We start from the raw sequence: 26,845 nt of genomic DNA on the forward strand, positions 1-26,845 counted from the left end.
TAGAACTGATCAGTTACACAATTTTAAACCCTCCTCCCCAATTTTTGTTCAATATCTTAGATTTTTCCTCTTTAGGAAATCTAAAACCTTGGGATTATATCTCATAAAAGCCTACCATCACACACACACACACACACACACACACACACACACACACGGAAAGAAAGAAAAGGAAAAAAAAGAAAAAAAAAAGGTTTTGGGTATTTTGTGCTAAATTAATGATTCTTGTCAACTTAATATTACTTGAAACAACTGAATCACAATTAAAAAGTGACCTTAATGACGTTCAGTGTAATCATATATGCAAAACAATTAGAGACTTTCTCTTTATCAGACTGTAATAAGGAATGGTTGGCATTTCATGAAATCTTCACAATAAAATTTTAATTAGAAATAACTTTGGACTTTTAAATGCTAAATCTCAATTCCTGTGTTACTCATCACACATTATTTTCAATTTTTTAAATCTGGTAAATTGGGGATCAAAAAATCTTCTCTAAGAGGTGAATAAGGATGAGTGTTCAAAAACAAAGCACGGATGAAGCAAACTAGAGAAACAGACAAAAGAAAAAAAAAACCTAAAATAAAGATGAAAACTGCAAAATAAAATTTAAAATAATTGTGCCATAAAAAAAGTGAACTGAAATGAAAAAAATCTCTCATTTACTGAGAATAAAATCATGGAGTTGGTTCTAGCTAAGTGATGTTGTAAAACAAATAATAAGAGCTATCATCTCATATGCATCTCTTATATAGGTAAGGCCCTTTATAAACGCTGTTAATTTTCAAGGCAACTCTGCAATGGAAGGTATAATTGTTTCATTTGAAAGAAGAATAAACTTTAGCTCAGAAAGGTTTGAAGACTTGTTCTGAGCCACATACCTAATAAGTGGCAGAGCAAAATAATTCAACACAAGAGATTTTAAGATTATTGTTATTATTCCAAAGCTCATGGTTTTTGAACTGTGTATGCCCTCTGAGCTCTTAGGTGGAAAAGAGAACAGTCCTTGATTTTGTTGGAGGAAATAAAGAACATTAATGAAGATTTTGACTTAGAGATAGATGGCTCTATGATCAGTTCTGCATTTATGCCAGGAAGGTGATTACTTGCAAGACAGCTGTCTGAGGACTCTTGGAAGAAGGATCGATAAGCAGGAACAGCACCCCTCTCATGAGATATAATTGTCACCGTCAAAGTCTCTTGTTGGTACTGAGGGCTGTTCCTCTGGATATACCTTTACAAATGGAACCATGGATGAAATAGCAACCTGCTAGCAAAGAGCAGGGTCTCAGCAATGTTTTCATATGTATTTGAAGTCCTGACCCTTATTAGAGTAGCATCTACCTTACGTCATCTACCGTACGTCTAAGTATGTAAGTGAGGTTTCTTGAAGCCAAAAGTAACCACCTAGAGGTTCAGAAAGCCCCTCAGACCTTCCTTTCCTAGCTTCCCGCAGGACTGAGGCAATCAGTATCTCAGCACTCCCAGAAAGTCATTCACGGATCAGTCTTTGCGAGGCTTCACACAAAAGAAATAGAAAACAAGATAGACAAATACTATGATAGGAATGGAAAACAAGGTTTGGGATGAAATGGAGGACACCAGGCTTTCTGGGAGAGAAGGCACAAACAAAGAGGGAAAAAAGGAGAATGGATAAGCCCAAAGCAAACTGCTTACACCTCAGTTTTGCCTACTTTAGGAAAATGGAACATTTAATGCCCTGGTAAGTAATTTGAGATAATGTAATGTAAAGGACCTACCCATAAAATGCCAAGTTCATAATAGGTTTCTAAAATGATAGCTATTATTATCATCAACATTGTTATGTCTGAATATCTGTAGGTTGTTGTACATTGATATTCTAGATGACCTTGTGATGCTCTGTGTCCGCGTAGGGCAAGCATTGTGAATTGCCTAAATTAAAAAAAATATTTTCCTTCCTTTTTTTTTTTTAAAAGGAAATCCTGGACAAAAAGGCCAGAAGGGGGAAAAAGGGAGTGGAAGCATGCTAAGTAAGTTAATAGTTTCTTGTTGTTTGTGTGTGCACCTCTGAAATAAACAAGCTCGTGATAGTGGTGGTCTGGGCTTGAGGCAAACGTTGAGAACTTGAGTGTTGATCCGTAGGGATTCTCTGGAAGCCAGCCACAGTTTTCTACAAATAAACTATGTTAATTAGAATTAAACAAATAGATTAAATTATACAACTGTAAATCTCATTACCCATTTGTATTTTGTTTTCGTGATGAGCGTAATTTTCTAAAAACTTCACACAGAACATTGTTCAATTTTCAAGCCGATTTCAATCTGCTGAAGGAAAATCAAGCTTATGAATAGAAACAATTACAGCCTCCCTACCTACTAACTAAAATAACTGAAATGTTACGTATAGGAATTTGAACAATCTAAGAACCCTGACAGGCTAATTCTGTGACAGCTGGGTTTTTTTGTGTTTTGTTTTGATAAAATATTCAATATCTCAGACCTTCAAAACTGCAACAGAATAGATTTTAAAACAGATCTCTGTGGATAGAATGATGTCTTTGCGTTCCAGTGCAGAGAATCTGTACATTGGGCCTTGAAAACGACATCGTAGATGAGATTTCTTCAGTAGTCGCAGTGCCATAAGTCAATGGTTGTGTGTCTTGGCCGAAGCTACTAGATTTAATGAAAGAATTCTAAAAGGGAATGAGGAATCCAACTTGACTTCTCAGAAACCAAGGGTTCCGGCTCTGTGTTCCCAGTAGAAGCTACATGTGTGTGTATGGTGGGGGCGGGGGGTGGGGGGATAGGGGATACACACAGGGAGATCATAATCTTTACCCATCAGGGGTCTGTTTTAGACAGATGTTCGCAAATTCTTTAATGGACCCCAAAATCTAGCAGTTTTCAATTGTAACTATTGTTTAAAAAATACAGTACCAGTTTCTCTGTCTTAGTAAAAATAATTATTTTAACCTCATACACTGTGTTGATGCCACATTTAGGCAACTTAGGGTCACCGTTGTGAATGCCAGCCATTTAAGTATGGTGTAACCACACGACACTTTCTACAGTTGTTCCCGTAATTGTTGCATTGTTGAACTGTGTTTGCCCCTAAATTGAAAAACACTGAGTACTGTGTGTCTCCTCAAGGTGCTTTAGTGTTAATCAATGATTATTAGTGTTGTTATTATATTAAGATAATAGAAACAATAGGAAAAATTCTCCTTTGTGTCCATTTATTGTTTGATGTGGTCACTTTGGTCTGCTGTTTACTTTATTCCATTTCTTCCCCTTTCTCCTCCTCACTCCATTTATTTTCACTGAGCTCCTGTGTAACTCTTCCCTATCTGCATGTTTATCTCTGTCTTGATCACTACCTTTATCTTTGGTTCTTCTTTATCTCCTTTTCTCCTTTTCCTGAGACTTTCTCTGAGCTCCTTAACCTTGACTCTGGTCAAGCTTGGCAAGTAAGGGATTCCTTTATTTTGTAGCCTGTTAATCGAACACCCACATTGTCTTTTGTTACCTGAGGTTATCAAATGCTTTGAACATTTTTTTTTTCAGATGTGTTCAGAAATGTTTTCAGTTACAGATATTTTCATGGCTGTTTTGAAGTTTATGTGCTTGCTTTCTTTGAGGAAGTAGAGAGATTTCGGTGTGTAAATGTGTGTGTATGTGCATAGCCTCCAGATTCTTCTCCATGTACCTGCCCCCCATGGAGAGTATATAATTCCATAATGTTTCAAAAAGATAGAAAGAATCAAATACAGAAACATCTGTACAGTGTGTTCTGTTTTCTCATTGTTAACATGCCAGGCATCTGCCATGGCAGTATATATGGCTCTTTTCTCTCAGTGGCTGCACACTATTCCATTATATAGCGCTACCATAGTTAGCATAATATATCATTCAATTCCCTAGTCATGAACACTTGATGATTTTTGTTTGCTTCAGCTAGGCTTTAAGAAACAATGCTACATTCAGCACTCTCTTACATAATCTTGTGGGAATATTTTAATAGAGAATTTGCTAGAAGTAGAATCAATAGTTTATAGGTGACGTGCATTTTACAGTTTGATGGATTCTTGCAAATGGCTCCCAGAAGGCTGTACCAATTTAATTTCCTGTGAAAGTGCCTGATTCCCCACATCTTCAATTAATTCTGGTATATGAAAATTCATATTGAATTACATTGCTGTACTTTTAAAAAATATTTTTCAAGTGTGATTTAAATATAATGGAAGTAATCATTGATTTCCTCTTTTATTTTTTGGGGGTCAGCTTATTCTTATTAATTTTTATTGGAGTATAGTTGATTTACAGTGTTGTGTTAGTTTCTGCTGTATAGCAAAGTGATTCAGTGTACATGTACATATATCCCCTGCTTTTTAGATTCTGTTCCCATATAGGTCATTACAGACTATTGAGTAGAATTCCCTGTGCTTTACAGTAGGTTCTTATTATTAGTTACAGTAGGTTCTTATTAGTTATTTATATAGTAGTGTGTATATGTCAAGCCCAATCTCCCAATTTATCCCCCCTTCCCCCTTGGTAACCATGACTTTGTTCTCTACATCTGTGACTCTATTTCTATTTTGTAAATAGGTTCATTTGTACCATTTTTTAAGATTCCATGTATAAGTGATATCATATGATATTTGTCTTTATCTGATTTACTTCACTCAGTATGACAATCTCTAGGTCATCCATATTGCTGCAAATGGCATTATTTCATTCTTTTTTATGGCTGAGTTATATTCCATTGTGTATATATACCACATCTTCTTTATCCATTCCTCCATTGATGGACATTTAGGTTGCTTCCACGTCCTGGCTATTGTAAATAGTGCTGCAGTGAACATTGGGGTACATGCATCTTTTCGAATTATTGTTTTCTTTGGATATATGCCTAGGGGTGGGGTTGCTGGATCATGTGGTAGCTCTATTTTTGTTTTTTTAAGGAATCTCCATACTGTTCTCCATAGTGGCTGTACAAGTTTACATTCCCACCAACAGTGTAGGAGGGTTCCCTTTTTCCCACACCCTCTCTAGCATTTATTGTTTGTGGATTTTTTGATGATGGCCATTCTGACTGGTGTACCTCATTGCAGTTTTGATTTGCATTTCTTTAATAATTAATGGTATTGAGCATCGTTTCCTGTACCTCTTGGCCATCTCCAAAGAGGAGAAAAGTTTATTTAGATCTTCCACCCATTTTTTGATTGGGTTGTTTGTTTTTTTGATATTGAGCTGCATCAGCTGTTTGTATATTTTGGAGATTAATCCCCTGTTGGTCACTTTGTTTGTAATTATTTTCTCCCATTCTGTGTGTTTCCTTTTCATTTGGTTTATGAATTATGTTTGTTTCATTTTGTTATGTTGTGCAAAGGCTTTTAAGTTTAATTAGGTCCCATTTGTTTATTTTTGTTTTTATTTTCATTACCCTAGGAGATAGATCAAAAAAGATCTTACTGCGATTTATGTTACAGAGTGTTCTGCCTATGATTTCCTCTAAGAGTTTTATAGTATCTAATCTTACATTTAGGTCTTTAATCCATTTTGAGCTTATCTTAGTGTATGGTGTTAGAGAATGTTCTAATTTCATTCTTATTTCCTCTTTTATATATGTATCAGGACCAGCATAACTCCCTGATCGTATTAGGGCAGGCCCCTTTGAAGATCAGGTGGGTTGGGCGGGACACCCGGTGCTACCATCTCACTAAAAGGCCCTTCACCTCTGGACAAGTCATCAGCAAAACTGACTCCAAGATTCCTTTGTGGCTCCTACAAACCACCTTGGTTCCCACATGGTGCTCGGCTTCTACATGCCTTCCTCTCCTGGTCCTTGGTACTGTTTGGGCCTCTGCTGCCCTGTTCATACTCTCCCCACTCCAGCACCCCTCCATCACCACCGTCCTGAGCTGGACTCAGGACCGTTCCTACTCTCCTCAGAGTCAGGCCAGAAGCCCTCTGCCACCCACTCATCTTCAGGTTCCAGGAGAAATCCCATGGATACTGATTTTATGTGGTTCTTTACCCTCAAAAATACCAGTGTCAACCAGAGACAGGGATGCCATGAAAGAATCCATTTGTTCGTTCAGCATGTGTTTATTGTATACCTCTTGGAACTAGACTTAAAGAGCTGATAAAATAGCTGTTGTCTCGGCTTCCAGAGCTAATTGTCTCTGAAAGACACAGACGTGGAAACAGGCAGTTATACACTAGAGCAGAGCTGTATGGGGGAAAGGAACAGGGCTGCGTAGGTGTTTAGAGGAGATCAAGAGTTTTAAATTCCTTAGAATTTTAAAAAGGTAATTTGACTTTGATTTGCTTAGTTTACCTTCTTGTCTTCTTATTCTCCAATTTATGGCACATTTTTTTCAAGTTTTATATTGAGGTCAAGTGGAGCTGGGGCAGTTCATTCAACATTTTTGAACCAAAAAACAAAATTTGTTTCCTTAAATTACCTGGCCATTTCAAGCAATAATATTTTGATCATAAAAAAATAATAATACTGAAAAAAAAGCTGAAATTGTTTTATTCTGAAAAGCTCTTTTCACCAGCGTGCTGCATTTAATAAACAAAGTTTCTAAGTGTGCTAGTTATGTTATTGAATAAAAACTGTAAAAAAGAAAAACAAAAACCTTTTTTTTAAATTTTTTTTTTTTAAAATAACTCTTTGTACCTTGTGCTTTAAATATCCAGTACAGATCCTGGAGAAAAATAAATATTTCAGTAGAACTGGAGATATTTTGTTAGGTGAAAAAAGAGCTGCAAATGAGAAAGAGGAAAAAGTAAGAAAAGGCAAACTCAAAAAAGGAAAAGTGGGGGATTCTATATTCATTTTGAATGTCTCTATTAATCGATAGATCGAATTTTCTCAGCTCTCCTTTCCTTCAAGATTTAACACATAGTCGCAGGACTCACAACATTACGGTTCTAGTAGAATTCTCAGTAGCGTCCCTACGTGCGTGTCCCCACTTCCACTCCCTCTCCTGTGAAATGGGCATCGTAATGCCTACCTCACAGGCTTGTCTGAGGGTCACATAAGATACTGTATGTATGCAGATGCTCTGTAAAATCATAAAGTGCTTTACACTCGTAGGGCATAGTTCTCAGTGGTCTCTCTAAACTGGAGCTGCTCTTCCTCACTGGTATAATGAAGCATTTAAAATCCGTAATCATGGTCTTCCCTGGTAGCACAGTGGTTACAAATCTGCCTGCCAACGCAGGCAACACAAGTTCGATCCCTGGTACAGGAAGATCCCATGTGCCGTGGAGCAACTAAGCCCGTGAGCCACAACTAATGAGCCCACGTGCCACAACTACTGAAGCCCATGCGCCTAGAGCCCGTGCTCTGCAACAAGAGAAGCCACCGCAATGAGAAGCCCGTGCACCTCAACAAAGAGTAGCCCCCGCTCGCCGGAACTAGAGAAAGCCCATGCGCAGCAACAAAAACCCAATGCAGCCAATAAAAATAAATAAATAAACAAATAAATAAATTAGCTTAAGCTCATATATAAATAAATAAAATAAAACCCATAATCAGAACAGGAGTGAGAGCCAAATGAAAATGCAAGAAACCAAATAAATGCCTTGGACAGAAAGAGATGCTGGAGAATCAGATAAGATTTTGCATTAGATAGAGCAATGCAAGTGTGACCAGACCACAAATCAGTGAGTCTGAGCCGAGCAAAAGAGCATAAGTTATAAATAAAAGGAGCGACTAAACAGAGTGCACACCAGAGGCCTGAAGCTGTCAACAGAGGTCAGAACAAAATGTCAGCCTAATAAAACAGGAGTTCCAGACTCTTAGCAACAAAGCTTGAGCTCAAGTTGCTGCTGATGAGAAAGCTCCGAGAAGGGTTGAAACAAATTAGGGTTGTCAGTGGTACTCTGGGTTTGTGCCGGCTTAACACTAAAGTCTCCAAGAAAAAAGAGGCGGGAGGAATCATCCTCAGTATTTGCAAACTGGCAACGTTGACAAGTCAGTTAAAGCAAACATCTGGAGATGAGTTGGATCTCTTTGCCCATGGTTTAATTGGATGGGACTTCCTACCCCATTCTGCACCGGGCGACAGGCAGCACCTGGGAATCCTCTTCTCTTCCTGCAGGTCTTGGTGCACGGTGGCCACAGGATGGCCCTGATCCCAGAGACCCTGGGAGACAATGCCAGGGGATTCGGTTCAGCAGTTATCTGGCACCTCAGACTGCAAAAGGATTCTTACGTGTGTGAAATGCTAACCTGAACTTTCCAAATTAGGGGAGAAGGGCTTTTTCCTTTAGAAAAAAGTAGATGCTGAATACCCAGTTCAAATGCACAAATTACACCAAATTTAATAACCTGTGTAAAGAGAAAACAAGTCTGCACCAAGTTCTAACACTTGTCCTAATAGTTTGCTTTGTTCTTACCCCAACTTGAAAGTGTATGTGTTTCAGGCAAACAGAATTCCTGCCATACAATGAAACACTGTGTGTGAGGCCCTGTCCTAAACATACCAATTACTAATGTGTCGTGTATTAGTGTTTTCTACTGTGCTTCTTGCCCAATAAGACTGTAATTAGGGTGTGAATTTAGAGTAAATGTCTTATTTTGAAACTCATACAATGATAAGAAATATCAGTGTGTCTTTCATTTGATTTCTACTGAGGACTCGGCACAGCCTTAAATGAATTCTGGTCTTTCGTGAAGCATTCAGTTGACCAAAGTAAAGGCTTCTCTTCTAACCACGAAGTACTGACAATAGTGAGCTTTTAGACAACATTTGCTCTCCGATGCAGGGGCTTTTATGCATTACCTCATCTGATCTTCAGAAGAGCCCTTGAGGTAAGTCCTATTATCATTCCCATTTTATAAATTAGAAACTGCAGCTTACTGCTAATAGGTGATAGAACAGAAACGCATAGCCAGGTGTATTGATCTCCAAAGTCCCTATTTGTACCTATGACTCCATTCAACACTTCCACACTAGTTTTATATATTTTTTCATATATAAATACCACAAATGTGTCATACAGAAGGTGTGGAGAGAGAAAGAAGGAAGGGAGAGAAAGATTTGTAGTGAGCAATTTGATTTTCTAGAATGAGCCAATCATTTAAAGACCTTAAGGAGATAAGAGCTCTTACAATATGAACTCCATTAGGTCAAATTCCCAAAAAGCATTCTCAATCTGCTTGTGTATGTTTCTTCCTTCATATCCCATTCCAGGCATTGCCTCCAGTCTCTCCACCAAGTATATTAACTCAGAAACACAGTCTTGAGGGAATGGTCACCAAGCCTCTGTTATTATATTGGGAGTTACTCATGTGCACCAGGGGAAGAAGCTACCCACTAATACTCTCGTAACTGGCTCAACTTGAACTTTTTTTTTTTTTTTTTTCAGCATAATGTGGCTATTTTGACATCCCTCTTCTTTATTGTGTCTCTTGTGTAGCTGCTCACTGTCCTTTTTCCAGTCGCCCCAGTTAGGCTTCAGCAGAGCAGAGCGTACCTGAGCAGTGATGGCTCTGGGTGACGTAGATAAATGCTGCTCATTCTTGACAGTTACGTGGTGTTTCAAGCTTTGTATGATTCCGCAGTGGTTGCAAAAACACACAGTGTTCCGTTAACACAAAAGATATGCTCCTTAGTGATGTGTATAACTAAAATGTCTTGTAAATTGAAATAGAGATTTAAACCATTAATGAATCCAGTGGTTAGCACTAGTGCTGTTTAGGACCTATCCCAGCTGACTTACAGCCCGACTCTCGCCAGAGCTAATAAGAAGGAAAAAAAAAATCAATACTGTTCCAGCCAGGTCTTCTGCATCAGCAGAATTTGAAATTCATCCAGTTTTGTGCCAGAGTTCAGATGGAGTAGAGAGGACCAAATGGCTTTCCTTGCTTCTTCAGAGAGCCAGGTCCTGGATTCCTGCTCTGCAGTAAATGTCATCTTATACTAATAAAAGATTGTTTCTTCTGTTCTAATTAAAGCACCTTCCGAATATAGACTATAGGTTCCGACCTTTTTTTTTTTTTTTTGGCCGCACCAGGTGACTTGTGAGCTCTTAGTTCCCTGACCAGGGATTGAACCCAAGTCCTTGGCAGTGAGTGCTTGGAGTCCTAACCACTGGGCTACCAAGGAATTCCTAGCTCACAACCTATCATGTGCCCCATTGACATGGCTTCTCTGGCCACGCGCTGCCCTACAATGTGAATCTCAAGATGAGATTCCTTGGAACAGCACAGTTCCTTGCTTACACATGAAGTGTCCCAGAAATACCTCCCACTGGGGCTTGACCTACAGATCCTGACCCTTTCCTGGGCTGCTACAGTTATTCTCATCCCCTCCTTCCTATGAATTCTCACTTACATCCTGCTTAATCCACAGGAAATTGAGAACTTTTAAATTATAATAGATTTACTCAGTATCATCTGAGTTTAGTAGTTTATTTTGATGCAACGCATTCTCAATCTTTGTTTTAGTTACTCAGTTGCTGAACGTGGGTGTTCAGTGTCCTCATGGTTAACTTCACTAAATCACTAATTTCCAGAGTAACTAAACCTCTACTACCCAGCTATTCTGCAGTCCTCAGATCTTGGGGGTCAGTTCTTTAATACTGAAATAAAACTGTTTGAGCACCAATCTCACATTCTAAGGCAATTCCAGTGCCTCCTATTGAAAGTAGTTTGACAAAAATACAGGAAAATTATAATCCCCATGTCCCCTCATTCAAATCCCTGCCACAGCTGTGAGAGTGGGTTTCATATGGTTTCTAGAAATTCATGTTCTCCTGAAGCCTAAGGATGTGACCTTATGTGCAGAGTAGTTGGGCTAAGATGGGGTCATAGTAGATTCAGGTGGGCCCTAAAACTATAAGAAGAGGAGGCCACAGAGACACGGTGAAGACCACGCAGAGACAGAGGCAGGGATTAGAGTGATGCAGTCACAAGCCAAAGAACGCCAAGACTTGCCAGAGCCGTGAGAAGCTAAGACAAGGCAAGGAAGGATTTCTCCGCAGAGCCTTCAAAGACACGGCCCTAAGGACATCTTGCAGACTTCCGGCCTCCAGAACTGTGAGAATAAATTTCTGTTGTTGTTAGCTGCACAGTTTGCGACCGTGTACTATCGTAGCCCTAGGAAACTCACGTGCCGGCGCGTCTTCTGTTGCTCCTTTCCCCCGCGTCACTCATTCCAACAGTGAGCACCACATCTCTCCATATATTTGAGGACATTCCCTAGCTCCGCCTGGGGATCTGAGAGTTTTACTGAAGACTCACGCATAACAGGAAAATGTAAGCAAAAGAGTCTACAGCTTCAAGTTGAACCTTAGACTTTACTGTGTTGAAATTCCCAGCTAGATTAGACTCCAAATATTCCTTACTGGCCACTCGGTCTCTCCCCTGCCATCAGAATACTTTGCACACTTCTGCTCCTCTGAAATCTTCTCCCTCTAGTTTCTCCTCTTTCCTCTGTTTTGGGATTTCCAAAATACTTGTTTCCTTTGACTTCTGGAGTCATATATAAAATCTGTTAAATTATTTTTCCAAGAAATTCAACCTATTTCTCCAAACATCTGATATCCAGTGTAAAAGAAAAATTAATCAGTCAATCTAAGAAAGAAATGGAAAATTTTATTTGAGCCAAATTTGGGGATTATAACTCGGGAAGAGCCACTCAGAAAGTTTGGAGAACTTGGGCTTTCCTGGTAGCACGGTGGTTAAGAATCCCCCTGCCAATGCAGAGGACATGGGCTCGAGCCCTGGTCGTGGAAGATCCCACATGCCACAGAGCAACTGAGCCCGTGTGTCCCAACTACTGAGTCCACGCACCATGACTACTGAAGCCTGAGCTCCTAGAGCTTGTGCTCTGCAACCAGAGAAGCCACCACACTGAGAAGCCTGCACATGGCAATGAAGAGTAGTCCCCGCTCTCCGCAACTACAGAAAGCCTGCATACAGCAATGAAGACCCAACACAGCCAATAAATAAAAATAAATTAAAAAAGAAGAAAAAAGAAGAAAGCTCTTCTGTTCCACCTGTTAGAAGTCAAGGCACGGTTATATAAGTTTTTTGAGACAGAGGTATACATCAAATGACGTGTTATTGACAGTTTACATAATCCAGATCTAAGGGTCATCATGGTCGGTCATGTGACCCCGTACAAGATCAAGAAGGAATGTTATCTTTGAAGGAGCTGTCTTGCTGATGCTAGGAGAATGTTGTTCTTTATGGTTGAGCAGGTTTTTCTGCCTGTGGGGGAGGTCTGGGCAATAAATAATGCAGATCACAGTGCACAGTAGAAGGGAGGATGGAGGCCAAAGGGCAGAGAAAACTTTTTTATGTTTAAATTTTTCTTGTCTTGGTGTAAAATATGAGTTATTTCACACCAGGTTGTGTCTTTCATAGCTAAATACCTCATTAAGCTAATTATCTTAAATAAAAAATCAGTTCCTTTTCTAGAGGAATTTTTCCATATTGCAAGGACTTCTGGGGCAACTTGCAACCAGACTTGAAAAGAAAAAATTTGTTGCATTTGTAACTCAAATATAATAATTATCATTGAGTAATAAATTTAACACTAAATCCTAATTTCAATAAATGATACTAAAAAAAAAGCGTGATCATGAGATACACAACATGATAAAAACTGAAAAAATAACTTCACTCCTCAAAAGTCATTTTAACCTCAGTTCTTCTACTCAAGTAGCAGTGATGGACATAATGCAAAGACGCCCCATAGTTCACCTTCTTCCTGACTTCTCTATTCAAATTAAAATTTTGTCTACTAGAGCTTGTTGCAGGAAAGAAAGTGGGGCACAAGAGGATGGTCACGTCCCAGGTCTCGGTTGAGTCCCTGGGACAGCCACCAAGTGTGGGTTCTTGGCTTTGCTCAGGAAAGAATTCAAGAGCAAGCCATAGTACAGTAAAAGAAGGTTTATTCAGGGAGATACACACTCCATAGACAAAGTGTGGGCCATCTCAAAAGGCAAGAGTCCCCAAAATATGGATGGTTGGTTTTTATAGGCTGGGTAATTTCATAGGCTAATGAGTGGGAGGATTATTCCAACTGTTTTGGGGATGGAGCGGAGACGTCCAGGAATTGGGTCACCACCCACTTGTTGGCCTTTTATCGTCGTCCTTGGAACTGTCATGGTGCCTGTGGGCATGTCATTTAGTGTGCTGATGTATTGCAATGAGCGTATAATGAGGCTCAAGGTCTAGTGGAAGTCAACTTGTCCGCCATCTTGGACCTAGTTTGTTCTAACCAGTTTGTTGTGTCCTCAGTGGCTATGTCATTCTTTTAAAGATTGTGCCCTGCCCTCTTCCTGTCTCACGCTTAGTAGGTTCATAATATTTTTTCCTAACTTTCAAGAAAAGACTTGAATATGAAGCACTTTTATAATTTATTTTGGGTTTATAGATGTCTCCATCAGCATCCTTGTGAACATGGAACTTTAAATAAAATAGATTTTTTCTTTAAATAAAATAGATTTTTTCTTTAAATAAAATAGATTTCAAATACAAAGAAAAGAAGGAAGAACATTTACAACAAATAGCTAATATATAGCTGCGTACACACCATCTGCATTTTAGAGGTGTTGTCCTTTTACCATACTGACAACACGTAATTGTTTTTTAAGAAATATCATATTAGCTAGCACAGTTGAAGTCCCATTGCCTCCCTTGCTTTTCCAGGTTAAACTTCTATCATGGAGTTTACATGTTTCTTTCCATTCATATTTATATATATATGTACTACATACGTATGTTTGCATAAATGATAGATGGTATTATTTTCTGTTTTATATGTGACATTATGTTATATCTCTTATTCTGACCTTGTTCTTTCCCTCCATTTTATGAATTTCAGCTTAATTTGAATTGTAGACCCTTTAAAACAGTAAGGACATTAGTGACTATCTGACCACAACTTATTTTAATTAAATTCATCTTAGTTTTAAGAATAATACAATTTCAGAAAATAAGAAAAAGATTTTATATTCAATTTCTGTCCTCTATACAAAACTACTGTCAATATGCTTGGATATGTCCTTCTAGTCTTTTCATATATCAACTTTTTTGGCATATTAAGATGAAACATTAATGTTAATATAGTCACTTAAATTTTATCATTTTTCTCCATTTTCTACATGATTCTTTTGACAGTTATGTTTAATACCTCTAAAACTATCCGTCTAATGTATACATTATAATTAATTTAGCTATTCCTCTATTCTGAGATATTTAATATATTTGTTTTACTTCCTCCTTTAAAAATGAGCCTTCAGTAAACAAAACAATAGCTACTGAACTTGTTAACTTTCACTATATTTGAATTTATTTTCTCAGATTAGATTAGAAAACCTTTGTAAATTATCTGCTCTATTATTTATTTTTTGTTTGATATCTTATAGTTATAAAAATATGAATGAGCTATTTCTATCATAATTATTTTATGTATTGTTTTTATTTTACATACAGATTTTTTAAAATATATTGAAATTATCAGTATCTACCCTTTCTTCCGAATCTAGGAAATAAGACTAGTAAGATTGCCTTTAGAAAGTTAAACTGCAGTGAATCAGAGCAGAGATATGTCAAACCACCTAGCCTGATGGAATATATTAACATATATAAAGAAAAATGTGTTAAGCAAAGAGCCTTGGCCAATCCCAGAGGCAAAACCTCACTGCTATGTCTCATTGTAAATTAATAAATTAAACGAATAATTCACAGATTATGACTTGACTTCTTGTGCAGATTGCCCACAAAGAGAAAATGGCCTTGTCAAGTAGTTAAAAATATTCCCATTTTTGAGGCAATTACATTTCTGGTTGTAAATTGAATTGACATTTAGTCCCAAGAGTCTGTTTAACATTAGTCTGCCACTAAGAGATAAACCCTCTAAACCTACAAAAATCAGGTTTTGGAATACGGGAGGCTTCTAATCAGACCCTGCCACCAGACCAGTCCACCTTGGAGGGCTCTTGGTGGACAGCCATGTAGTTTTTTCCTTTAATAGGACTCGTTTGAATCAACCTTTCCTCCACAATTTCCTTTATCGCTTCTACACATAGAAACTATATTCTCTCTAGAGACTGAGGACATACTAAATTCTATTTCTTTCACTGATAGTTTAAGCATTTGCCAATTTAATCCACTCAGGTAATAGAGATCACACATCAAGACGAGCTCAACATTCATTCATTCATTCATTCATTCATTCATTCATTCATACTGTAACCAAAAATGGGATCCGGCTGCTCGCTGCTCAAAGGCCAATAAAGAGGCCAGGTTGGTGGAAAGGAAAGTTTGCTTTATTTTGGATGCTGGCAACTGGGGGTGGGGAGCAGGGAGGGCAGACACCTGTCCAAAGGCCGACTTCCCCCCTCTCCCCCCACCCCTGACAATCAGTGGGCAAGAGCTTTTATACATGGAGGGAGAGGGCTACGTGCAGAAATAGCACCGTCAGCTCTGAAACTGGTCATCGGTGGCCTGACTAGCATCCTCATCCTTGTTTTAGGTACAGTTAATCTTCAGTTCCAGGGCTGGTTTGTTCTCATTTCTTTGAAGCCAGTCCTCAGAATTGTGGCAGCTATGTCATGTTTACAGTGTAGCTAACTTCGTCCACCTAGTGGGGGTTTCAGTGTCTATAAGATGGCTCACAGGATGTAGCTGAGAATATTATCTATAGCCCTTGAAGAGGAAGTAAAGGTCCTTGACTTTGCTTAGTGACTAAATTATTATTATTTGGTCTCCTTTGACTGTTTTGCTTTGTTTCTGCATTTTCTCACTTCTCTGATTAAACTTATTCTTTAGCTGAAGTTTTTCTACAGACAAAAGGTAGGCTGAGGACATGGTGGGCAAGGACCATAGGGTCCTGCTCCATTTCAATACCATAACACTTCATCAGGTGACTTCATCAAGTGATATTTGGTCAAGTATTGAAAAGATAACTGGAAGGATTTCAGTCGGCGAGAAGATAAACCAGTTTCCGGTGCTTTGTAGGTCAGTAGTTCTAGGCAAGCTTGAGAAGGGATACAGATCCAAACCAAGGGCTGAGGGTGAGGAAATGGGAGGTGCTGGCTGGGGTGGGGTAGGAGGGAAGGGTGTGCGTGATTGAGGAACCAAAGCTCCGGAAATAAAGGAGAGCCAGGCTTATTTGGGAATGTGAGTAATTATGTAATTGAAGTAAAGGGAGCAAGGAGAGAGGGGCAGAGAGATTTTTGAAGAGTTAAACTGGAGAAATAAGTAGAGATTAATCATGACCTTATTTATTCCAGGGGGTCACTTGGCAGGATTTTCCCCACTGAAATCCTCTATCATACTAGTCTTGTGTTTTCAATTATATCAGGGGTTGGCAAGCTTTTTCAGAAAGGACCAGCTAGTAAATATTTTTGGTTTGCATGCCAGAAGGTCTTTGTCACTCTATTCAACTCTGCTGTGTAGCCTGAAAGCAGCCCTACACAATATGTAAATTAATAGGCATGGCTGCATTCCACTAAAACTATTTACAAAATAGACAGCAAGCTGGGATTGATTTAAGGGCCATAGTTTACTCATTACTGGTCTCCAAGAGTCTCTTCAAGATTTATCATGTTTGGAAATAACAAAGGTCAAATACATTCATGTCTGAAACCATAGGGTAGGTTTTGTCTATCTGCAAAAATTCATCCTATTTGGTTAAGATCTCCTCTTTGAAAAGCATAAGTATTAAATAGGGAAGTAGTTAAAATTAATAAGGTGATTTAATATCAAGATAATATATTTATTCCAATGCTTTCATCACAAAATGTAAATCTCAAAATTTTCACAACTTGTGAAAGTAAAAACTTTACATTTGTACTTCCTTTTAAAGAGTGAAATATTTCTCTAACCTTCATAATAACCTCAGAAATGCTTGAATCTTGAGGGCAGGCTACATGCTTTATTCAAATAATTTCTGGAACTGAGGAAAATGCCTGGCACAGATGTGTGTGTTTAGATGCATTTAACTAAGAGCAAATATCATTTTCTCTTTTTAACAGTTGGAAAATTTGGTCCTAGTGAGGTTGGATGGTTTAATAAGCTCACTTAAACAGGGTCACGGGAAGAAGTAAAATCCAGATTATCTGACTCATGGATTTTTAATTTCAGTTATACTCTACAGTCAGGGATATTAAAAGAACACACGGCTAAACATATAGTATCATCAACGTTCATAAATACACCAAGATTATTAAAATGTCTTATGAACTGGGCTTACTGTCTTTGCTCAAAACTCAACTTCAACAAGGAAATGTGTCTCCCCTCCCCCATTTCAGGAATGCCATGTGAATGCAACTGACCTTGTCTTTGGCCCAAGCTGCTCAGTCCATAGATGGGCATCTCACCCGAACTAGGCCATAGGAGGACTTCCTTGGATATTTTAGAACTGTCTCTGAGAAAGAGACTGTCAAATATAAATTTAGGATTTGTTAACAGATATTTGAGGAACAAAGATATCCAACTTGCAGTCAAAGGAAAGAATAAAGCAACTTAACAGAGATTCTTGGATAAAAGCTGTTCCAGATGCCTAACTGAGATTAGGATTTGAACTCATGTTCTGGGGCTCAAACCCAGCCAAGGCCCAGATTGGGACTTGAACCCACGTTCTTTTAACTGAGATCACACACCTGGTCTCAGGACTTAATGAAGCTCAGGTTCTTGATGCCTCATTGTGGAAAAAATTCAGTGAGAGACAAAATGATAGGTAAGAAGTGGATTTATTTAGAGAGAAGCACACTCCACAGACAGAGTGTGGGTCATCTCAGAAGGTGAGAGCGGCACCAGGGTATGGGGTTGTCAGTTTTATAGGGGTGGGTACTTTCATATGCTAATGAGAGGGAGGAGTATTCCAGTTATTTTGGGGAAGGGGTGGGGATTTCCAGGAATTGGGCCACTGCCCACTTGTTGACCTTTTATGGTGGGCCTTGGAACTGCCATGGTGCCTATGGGTGTGTCATTTAGCTTGCTGATGTGTTACAATGAGCGTATGCTGATGCTCAAGGTCTATTGGAAGGCTCGTCCGCCATCTTGGACCTAGTTGGTTCTGTGTCATTTCCTATGGCTGTGTCATTCTTTTAAAGGTTGTGCCCTGCCCCCTTCCCTCCTGTTTCATAGCAACAATCGCATCCCTGGGTTCCCTAAGGAATCCTGTGGTTCTTGACACAGGGCATTACTTCCATTTTGATTTGTGTTTGTGTTTTTAGCCAATCATGAAGTAGTAATACAGAGGGTCAATTCAGTGGGCACGTAGCCAATGCTTATCTGTGTTCATCTGATTTGAATTTGGAAAAAGTCTACATTTCATAAAGTTAAGAGGAGAATTAAGACAACAACCCAGAAAAAAATACACAAAAATTACTCTCTTCTGAAATCTTAAAGTATAAGGCAGAAATTTCCCAATGGGAAAAAAAAATCTAATTATATTAGTTTGATGCCAAAGGCATTATTCACATCCACATAATGATGAGTTGGCTAAATTCAGAGAAAATTCTAATCTGCCATCTTATAGAGAAAATGCTATGATTGAGGCTGTTCAGAACGACAAAATAAACTTTTCCCCCAGAGTAGTCGCATGTGTGATGCTGACACTTGAATGAGTCTGTTGACCTGCCTCTTTTCACTCCATTAGTTCAGAGATGGTCAGATATCAGCAAAGCGTGGTCAGCTATCAGTAGTTGATTTATAATTGAAAATATTTAGGTGAGAGAGAAGCATAGGTGTGCCTAAACATATTTGGCCATAAAGAATTCAAATAGAGGCACCCAATCCCCCTCAACATCTCACAAACATAGGGAGTTTGGAAGAAATCTGCAAGGCATTCTTTTTGGAATAAACGAGGCAGAAGGATTACATACAAGCAGCAGCAGCTGTTTCTTATGTAACATGCCTTCTCTGGTAAATATATAATGTGATCTTCTAGGATAGTGATTCTCAAAGTGTGGTCCCTGGATTCACGGCATCAGCATCACCTGAGGACTTGTTAAAAGCACAAATTTTTGGGTCCCACTCAGCACCTACGGGATCAGAAACTCCGGGTGTGGAACGAACAATCTGTAACACCCCCTTCCCACGTTTATATGTTGAAGCCTTTAATGCCAACGTGATGGTATTTGGAGGTGGGCTTTTGGGGAGGTAATTAGCTTTAGATGAGGTCAGGAGGGTAGGGTCCTTGCAGTGGAATTAGTAGCCTTAGAAGAAGAAACCCGGAGAGCTTGTTCTCTACCTCTTTTTCCCGTAAGCATGCGCTGAGGAAAGGCCATGTGAGCACAACAGCCAGTAGGCAACTGGCTACAAGCCAAGAAGTTGGCCACACCACATCCCGAATCTGCCAGTACCTTGTTTTTGGACTTTCCAGTTCCAGAGCTGTGAAAAACAAATGTTGTTTAACTCTCTTAGTCTATGGTATTTTGTTATGGCAGCCTGACCTAAGACACATACTGAAGCTTGAGAACCATTGTTCTAGGACAAGCCAGCCTTCGTAATGGCATTTTTGGAGGGGTAAGGGGTAAAAAGTACACAGTGAGAACACTTTTGTACACTTACTTGGGCAATAAGACAAGCTCATAGAACCACGTGTTTGAATGTGATGTGTGTTTTGTCATAGCATCATGATAAATGTGTTGTGCTTAGATATTTTTGACTTCTGTAAAAATAAACATTTGGGAGTGGCACTGGTTACTAGTACATGACTCTAATATTTTAAACTACATAATCTACTCCTGGATTATTATTTCCTGTTTTCTTAGGCATGCACAGTGAATGATTGGGTCACCCAGGTATTTTACTCAGTAATTGGAAGTTTGAATACTGCAATATCAAATTATTTTCCTTTTTAAAAATGTTTTTAATGTTTGTAACTCATGTTTATTAAGTGAGAAAGGGCTTATGCACCTGGATATTATTACATTAATTGAGTATTTAGCGCTGAATTATATTTTGGAAGAACCAAGAAAATAATTTTAATTGTAAAACTATATGTTAATGCATGTTTGCTTTTCATATTTCTGAGTGGCTCAGTCAGGCTTGTAGGAAATGGCATATTTTTTCTTTGCACGTTGTTGGATTACTGTTCCAACAAAACTTACTCAAATTAGAAAAAAAAAAGTTACTATTTCTTTAGTTAACTGAGTTCTGAAAACCCATACCCTAAAACTCCATTTTCACATTACAGAGATATTTTTGTTGTAACAGTTACATCTTGCTTTTTCACAATATGATATTCTTCAAACTTATATTTGAAAAGATATGTTCAGATAGAGCTGTGTTTATTCATTGGCTTTTCTAGTTATTAGAGAATATTGTAGTTTTTATTTAGCACTAAGTAAATTTTTAAAATTATTTTCTGTCTTTGCCTTTTTCTGTTCTTCAGCCAAATGATTTTTAAACAAATGCTTACTAGGATAGTACAGGCTGTTTAAAGAACTTTTCTAACTCTAAGTGAAATTTTTTGTGATACTAATTACACACTTTATCTGTTCTTAGGCTCAAAATGTATATGTTGGTTTTAAAAATGGGAAAGAGATTTCATATTTATGTAAATTTCTGCACATGATCAAGATTTTATAAAAATTTACTGTATATATGGCAATTGTGATTACTTAGGCATTGCAGAACAAAATTACTTTTACTATTGTAAACATGGTATATTTATTCCCAAAGTTTACTGCTTTAGTGATTTCTCAGAATAAACAAAAATTGTCTGATTTCTTCTAATTAATACTTTTTCAAAACAAGAGAAACACTTTAGGACAAAATCCAGGAGCCTTACATCAAGGAATATCTTTGTTGTTTCTAAATTGATTTTGTCACTGTAGTTATCTTGTCTTTCTTGGTAAAGAACAGGATGTTTGATCTATTTCTGTGTTTATGATATTATAAAATATCTTCTCCTCAACCTCCTGTATCACTGAAAGTCACTGGAGGTGTGTTCCAGTTTGTGTGTTTTTGTGTCAAGAAAGCAATCACTTTGTTATAATTTTTAAAAATAGTATGAAAAATCTCTAAGTATTAACAGACTTGTAGATATTAAATTTTAATGTCACTGGTACAAAATCACTGAAGTGCTTTCATAGCTGTAACTTATATAAATGTTAAAAAAAGAAAGAATAGATATACTCTTCAGATTTGACCAATAAGTACAATGTTTGCAGTTAAACTCTTTTCCAATAGGTGGTGCTAGAAAGTTTAATATTTATTCCAATAATTGAACTTACTGGAAAAATGTGCTAAAATGCTTTTTTTTTTTTTAAAGAAAAAGCGTTATAAAGCAGTAAGTACACATATATAAAATTAACCCCTGCTTGTTTCTATTACAGTACCACCTAAGACAGTTCGACTGGTTGGTGGCAGTGGCCCTCATGAAGGCAGAGTGGAAATTTTCCACAGTGGCCAATGGGGTACCATTTGTGATGACCGCTGGGAACTGCGTGGAGGACAGGTCATCTGTAGGAGTTTGGGATACCAAGGTGTTCAAACTGTGCATAAGGGAGCTTATTTTGGAAAAGGTAATTTTTTTTTTTTAATGAAATGTAGGCATTCTCCAATACATATAATCAAGTAGAGACAGGAACCTATAGAATAGGAAGTAGGATTTTTTTTTAAGCCTTTCCTAGAAAGTAAAAATGAAAGAGTTTTTTTTTTTAAAAAGGCTTATGCTCTCAGACAACTTTTAATGTCTAAATTTCATGTAGACTCAGTCGGTTAGTGGGAGGATAGAGGAACATATGGAAAATGATTGGTAAAGCAGAATAGCAGGGACCAGTGAATTACAGACAAGGCATGACTCCCTGGGAAGCTCTTCTACGTATCTGGATCTTGTGGGCATCTGGGCAATTCCACCATACTCCCTCATTATCTCTTCTGTGGAACTGGAGGGTGAGGAGTGGGTACCAGCTTCTGCATTTACCTCCCAGTCATGTCCCACAGGAATGAGGTGTATCCTTAGTCCATGACAGAGCACCTGTATTCTGAAAGGACAGTGAAAAACCGTGAAAGAGAAAGAGGCGATTTTACAGCCTTTCTATGCATACTAATTGTGACTTCTCCTTTAAGGAAATTGATGATAAATAAGGGAATAGCAAGGTTACTTTCCCCTCTATTTGCTATTGAATTGAATAATCCTTTTGCTGCATGTACATTTGTGTATTTTCATCTGGATGACTCAGTAACCAATGAAAGAACTAGGAAGAAAATTTTCCAGGGACAAAACATTTGAATGTTTACCCATGATATTTTTACTACCCCTTTTTTTTTCTAAATTGGCACCTCATAATAGGTTTTATGTGTAATTAAACATATATAAGTGCTTCAATTCTGAAGGACAGATTAGAAAAAAGTAGTCACATAGAGGTAAACTAGAATTTTAAAATCAATATTTCCTCTTTATTCTGCTGTCCATATGTGATAAATAATTGGTGTCTCTGAAGTTGATGTTGACCAAAAAAAAAAAAATTTGACCATCTTGATTTTGTGTTATTCTTCTAGATAGATATGGGCAACATTGTATGCAAAATTATAGAGATAAAGTAGCAGTATTACCAGATAATCATATGTATAATGATAAAATAGTGGAGTATGTCAAATTATCATATCAAAAGACTAAACAAGATGATAGACTTCTTAAATTCATAAAATATATTGCTAACTACTATTATGCTACAATTTATTGAGTAATAACTGTGTCAGGCATTGTCCTATTAATACTATTCATTATTAAATATGTAAATAGTATTAATAATAGATCACAATTATATCCTTTATTCCTCTACCTAAATGAATTCATTATATCAGATTTAAGAGATGAATTTTAGCAGGGATCCAGGTTCTAAAGTCTTTAGAGACCAACAAGATAATTTAATTTCATAAAGAGGCTAAACACAAGACAGAAGAGAGTGGTGATGTTGAAAGTTTCTGCTCCCAGGTTCAAGCCCTCGGCCGCCAGTTTTTAATTTGTGCCTTAGAGTTTTGAGTAGAAGAAACAAAAGAAATAGAAAATATCCATAATTTGCCACTATCCAACAGATCCTTGGAATTTCCAAATTTTTCATTTCTGCTACACTTCCAGAACTTCTTCCCCAGCTTGAAAAGTGTCAGACCAAAATCATCCTCGCACCAGCAAAATTTACCTCCTAAAGTGAAAGGTTTTAAACAGCAATAAGCTAGATTTTTTTTCCCAGAGAAGGGGAAAAGAAAAAAACTCCCAACTCTCAGTCACTAGAAAATCAAATGAATCAGTGAATTGTTTAGGAAGACTAAACTGCCGATCTGAGTCTCTACAATGTTCTATCTCTGCTGAGAGAATCCATTTCTATGGTAAATAAGCTCCATAGCATGAAAGGCTATTTATTTAAAACACATAATTTTATAAAACATTTCAAACACAATTTGTGGTAGAAAAGCGAGACGTTATACCCCAGCTCTTTTCCTTCTCTGGATGTGAAGTCATGCCATAGATTTCAAAGCTGTTTTTCCATTGAGGTTCCAAGCCTAGATGGTAAACACACAGTTGGAAGCTATTATCTTAAGATTCCATTAACTTGAATGCCTGGTCTCACAAGTGAAATGTTCTTTTCCCCACAGCTTTTATTCATTCTTGCTTATACTTCTAGGGATTTCTAGTCCAAAGCACTGGTAAGAAAGGAATAAAATAAGTATTCTGAAATACTGCCCCGTCCCCCCAAAAAAACCTTATTATTTAAGAAACAACAGAGTTTAGTCTCATGTGAAATGATTCATTTGACTATATAGAGATGACTCTCTCAAGTTTTCTTCAGATAAGTGACTACTCTAAAATGAGCATCCGTTTTCCGTGAGGCTGTGTATTTATGGTGGCTGTTGATTCTATACATTAGACTAGAAATTTATTATAATAAAACAATGAGGTATGTCAGAATTTTCTTTTTCCTCTCACATTTTCAAATGCCTACTGAGGTGAATTCAAAGACTAAAACTTTTGTAAACTAAGGAGGTATGAGTTGAAACCTTAGCTGTGATACGTCTCAGACTTTGTTTCCTTTCCAATAAAATGTGAATAATAATAACAACCCCGCAGATTTATTTTGAATCTAAAATGAGCTGCACATAGAAATTGCCCAGTACAAAGCTGACTCATAGCATTGCTGAAGAGTGGCAAAGAATAATAAAAAAATAAATAAATAAAATAAAGTATAGTTGAAAAAAAAAATAAAAGAGTGGCAGAGAGCACTGGTAGCAGCACTGCCCGACTGTATAATTACAAGTTAATTTGCCATCCTCGTTGAAAGGTAGAAGAGTCAGGTGGGTGTTGTATTGAAGAGTGACATTCACGATGTTCCAGGGGTGGTAAAGTTGCATGTGCTTTCCCACGGTACAGAGGTGGGATTTAAGAAGCCTTCTGCGTAACCTTCTCTCCTACTCTCCCCACTCTGCTCCACACACACCCAACTCTGGTTTAGCTCTCTGCGTAGAGTTCAGTCCCAAACAATTGAAGAACGATGATGAGAATTTTAAAATAATAAAGCAAGAGGAGCTGGGAGAAAGCATAGAACTGGGGTGATTTGTTTCTGGAGAAAAAGAAGCTAAAAAATAGATTTCATGATCTGCTTCATTGTACACTGTATTTTAAGAAACAGGCTTGCATCGTAAACTGACTTTGGATTAGTCACGGTAAAACACCTTTTCATGTAAAGCTGTTTCAACTCCTTTTTCCACTCCTCCACCTTAGATTTACAGTTTTACCTAGGAAGAAAAGAGAAAGCAATTTTGAATGCAGAACAGAGACAGGAAAGGAAACTTAGAAATATGGGTGGAGGGGTAGAGGAGCGAGGAGGAAGAAGATACATTAGAGTTTTAATTAGGTGCCATTCTCATAGGAAAGTAAGAAGAATCGGATTAATACCATACTGTGCATGATTATCAAAGTTGAAACAAGAAGAAAAAAGTTTAAATTTATCTCCTTTGTATAATTCTCCCGTTAAAGAAAGAATATAATTTTCTGGACACAGTTTCCCAGTTCCCTCTCCCCCGCCCCCCTTTTTTTCCCCTTCTGGTTTTAAAATAGCAAACCTGACTTTCCAGAGATAATCCCTATTAGCTTTGAGAACAGTTTTGCAGCTGCAAGCAAATGATTTATATGAACAAAGCTTAAAGCACGCGCCTTTAAATGGGTTCTTTCATCTGGAAGCACCTTTGCGTAAAGTAGAATGTTCTTTCTTTTTCCTGAGTAGACAAAAAGATTAAATTAAGGATGCACTGAGAGGCTTCTGGTGCTTGCCATTGCACGGGGCAGGGAAGGGGGAGGGTGCCCTTTCTCTCCCCATGCAGGCTTTCTAATCTCTCCCCCACAGTGGTCTCCATGCAGCAAACTTGGATGAGCTTTATCAGAGGACGGTGGTGGTCCAGGAATTTGTTTCAGACATATCTGAGCCTGTAGGCTGATGCAGGAATTAAGAGCTGGAATCTGGAGTAGCTATCTCATCTTCTCCTAAATTTAAAGGAGTTGTGCTGAGACGCCAAGCTTAAAAGCAGAAACTAAAGAAAATTCTAAATATAAATGCCATGTTTTATTAATTACTCCTTTCACATTCCATAATCAATTTTCTGCGTGGAATTTTTAAAAAATTACAAGAATAAACTGAAGGAGGGACTTCCCTGGTGGCACAGTGGTTAAGAATCCACCTGCCAATGCTGGGGACATGGGTTCCATCCCTGCTCCGGGAAGATCCCACATGCCGCGGAGCAACTAAGCCTATATGCCACAACTACTGAGCCAGCGCTTTAGAGCCCGTGAGCCACAACTACTGAAGCCCACGAGCTCTAGGGCCTGTGCTCTGCAACAAGAGTAGCCACTGCAATGAGAAGCCTGCGCACCGCCATGAAGAGTAGTCCCCACTCGCCACAACTAGAGAAGGTCTGCACGCAGCAACAAAAACCCAACACAGCTAAAAACAAATAAATAGATAAATAAATAAATATTTTTTTAAAAAAGAATAAACTGAAGGAGATCAGAAATACAGCTCTGCATCTCTGAACTATCCATTAGAGATTGGGAGTAAAAACAGTCTCAAAGATAAATAAAATATATCAGTAGGTCAGAACTCCAATTCTTATGTACTGCTCCCTGCCCACTGAAAGTTTTAAAATGTAAATGTTTTGATATTGGGTATTAAGGAACCTGGTGTAGAGCCTAATAGGGTCCTTAACATGTCTGTTACTTATGGTAACAAAGACAATAAATACTAAGTATGGAATAATATTATTTATCAAATGTTTACTATACGATCTCATTTAGTGCTCACAGGGCCTGTGAGAAATAGATGCTACAGCCCCACTTTTCATAGAAAATTAAGTAAAGCTGACAGAACTGTCACAAAACTTGCCCAACTTACATAGCTACTATGGTGGTTGTGGGGAAGGGCTCAACATTCATCCCTTACCCTGTCTCTCCACTAGACAGAATGTTCTTCTAAGTTCTTTAACCTTAAGGACTTCATTTCTAAAGAGCGTACTTCTTCAGAATCTTAGAATCATAGAATTTTAAAGGTAAATGAAATCTTAGAGCTATTTCAGCCCCACCCGTCTATTGTGCATATATAATAAAACAGGGAAAATAAGTGCTTCTCCAGAACCACAAAACTAGAATCCAGAGCTGTAGTCTACGTTTGCCCATTCTCTATTCTGATTCCCATTTCATTTTTAACATTGATCCAACAAAACAAAACAAAAATCCATAATGCTTTTCTCAAAGAAGAAGCTGTTGACAAAGCACCTCTCAACTAGAAGTCTTAAAAGTGATATAAATGCATATCACCCAGCCTTGACTGGATATAGTTAAAATTCATTCAGAGACTTTAACCATTGATGATTTTTGCTTTCCC

At 37.9% G+C, this 26,845-nt stretch overlaps 1 protein-coding gene across 2 annotated transcripts in view; it reads left to right on the plus strand.

The window, feature by feature from the left end:
* The window catches only part of MSR1 (macrophage scavenger receptor 1), a 58,983-nt gene that overhangs the window by 28,446 nt on the left and 3,692 nt on the right, over nt 1-26,845 (plus strand). Inside the window, exons 7-8 of one of the 2 annotated variants that reach the window (XM_057697350.1) lie at nt 1,960-2,013; nt 21,308-21,496. In XM_057697350.1, the coding sequence (XP_057553333.1) occupies nt 1,960-2,013; nt 21,308-21,496 (243 nt within the window). Of the gene's footprint in view, nt 1-1,959; nt 2,014-5,617; nt 5,875-21,307; nt 21,497-26,845 lie in introns of those variants that run through there. The other variant, XM_057697351.1, reaches the window with a different exon arrangement.

This window comes from Hippopotamus amphibius, chromosome 10 (genome assembly GCF_030028045.1).
Source record: "Hippopotamus amphibius kiboko isolate mHipAmp2 chromosome 10, mHipAmp2.hap2, whole genome shotgun sequence".
In the NCBI taxonomy this organism is placed as follows: domain Eukaryota; kingdom Metazoa; phylum Chordata; class Mammalia; order Artiodactyla; family Hippopotamidae; genus Hippopotamus; species Hippopotamus amphibius.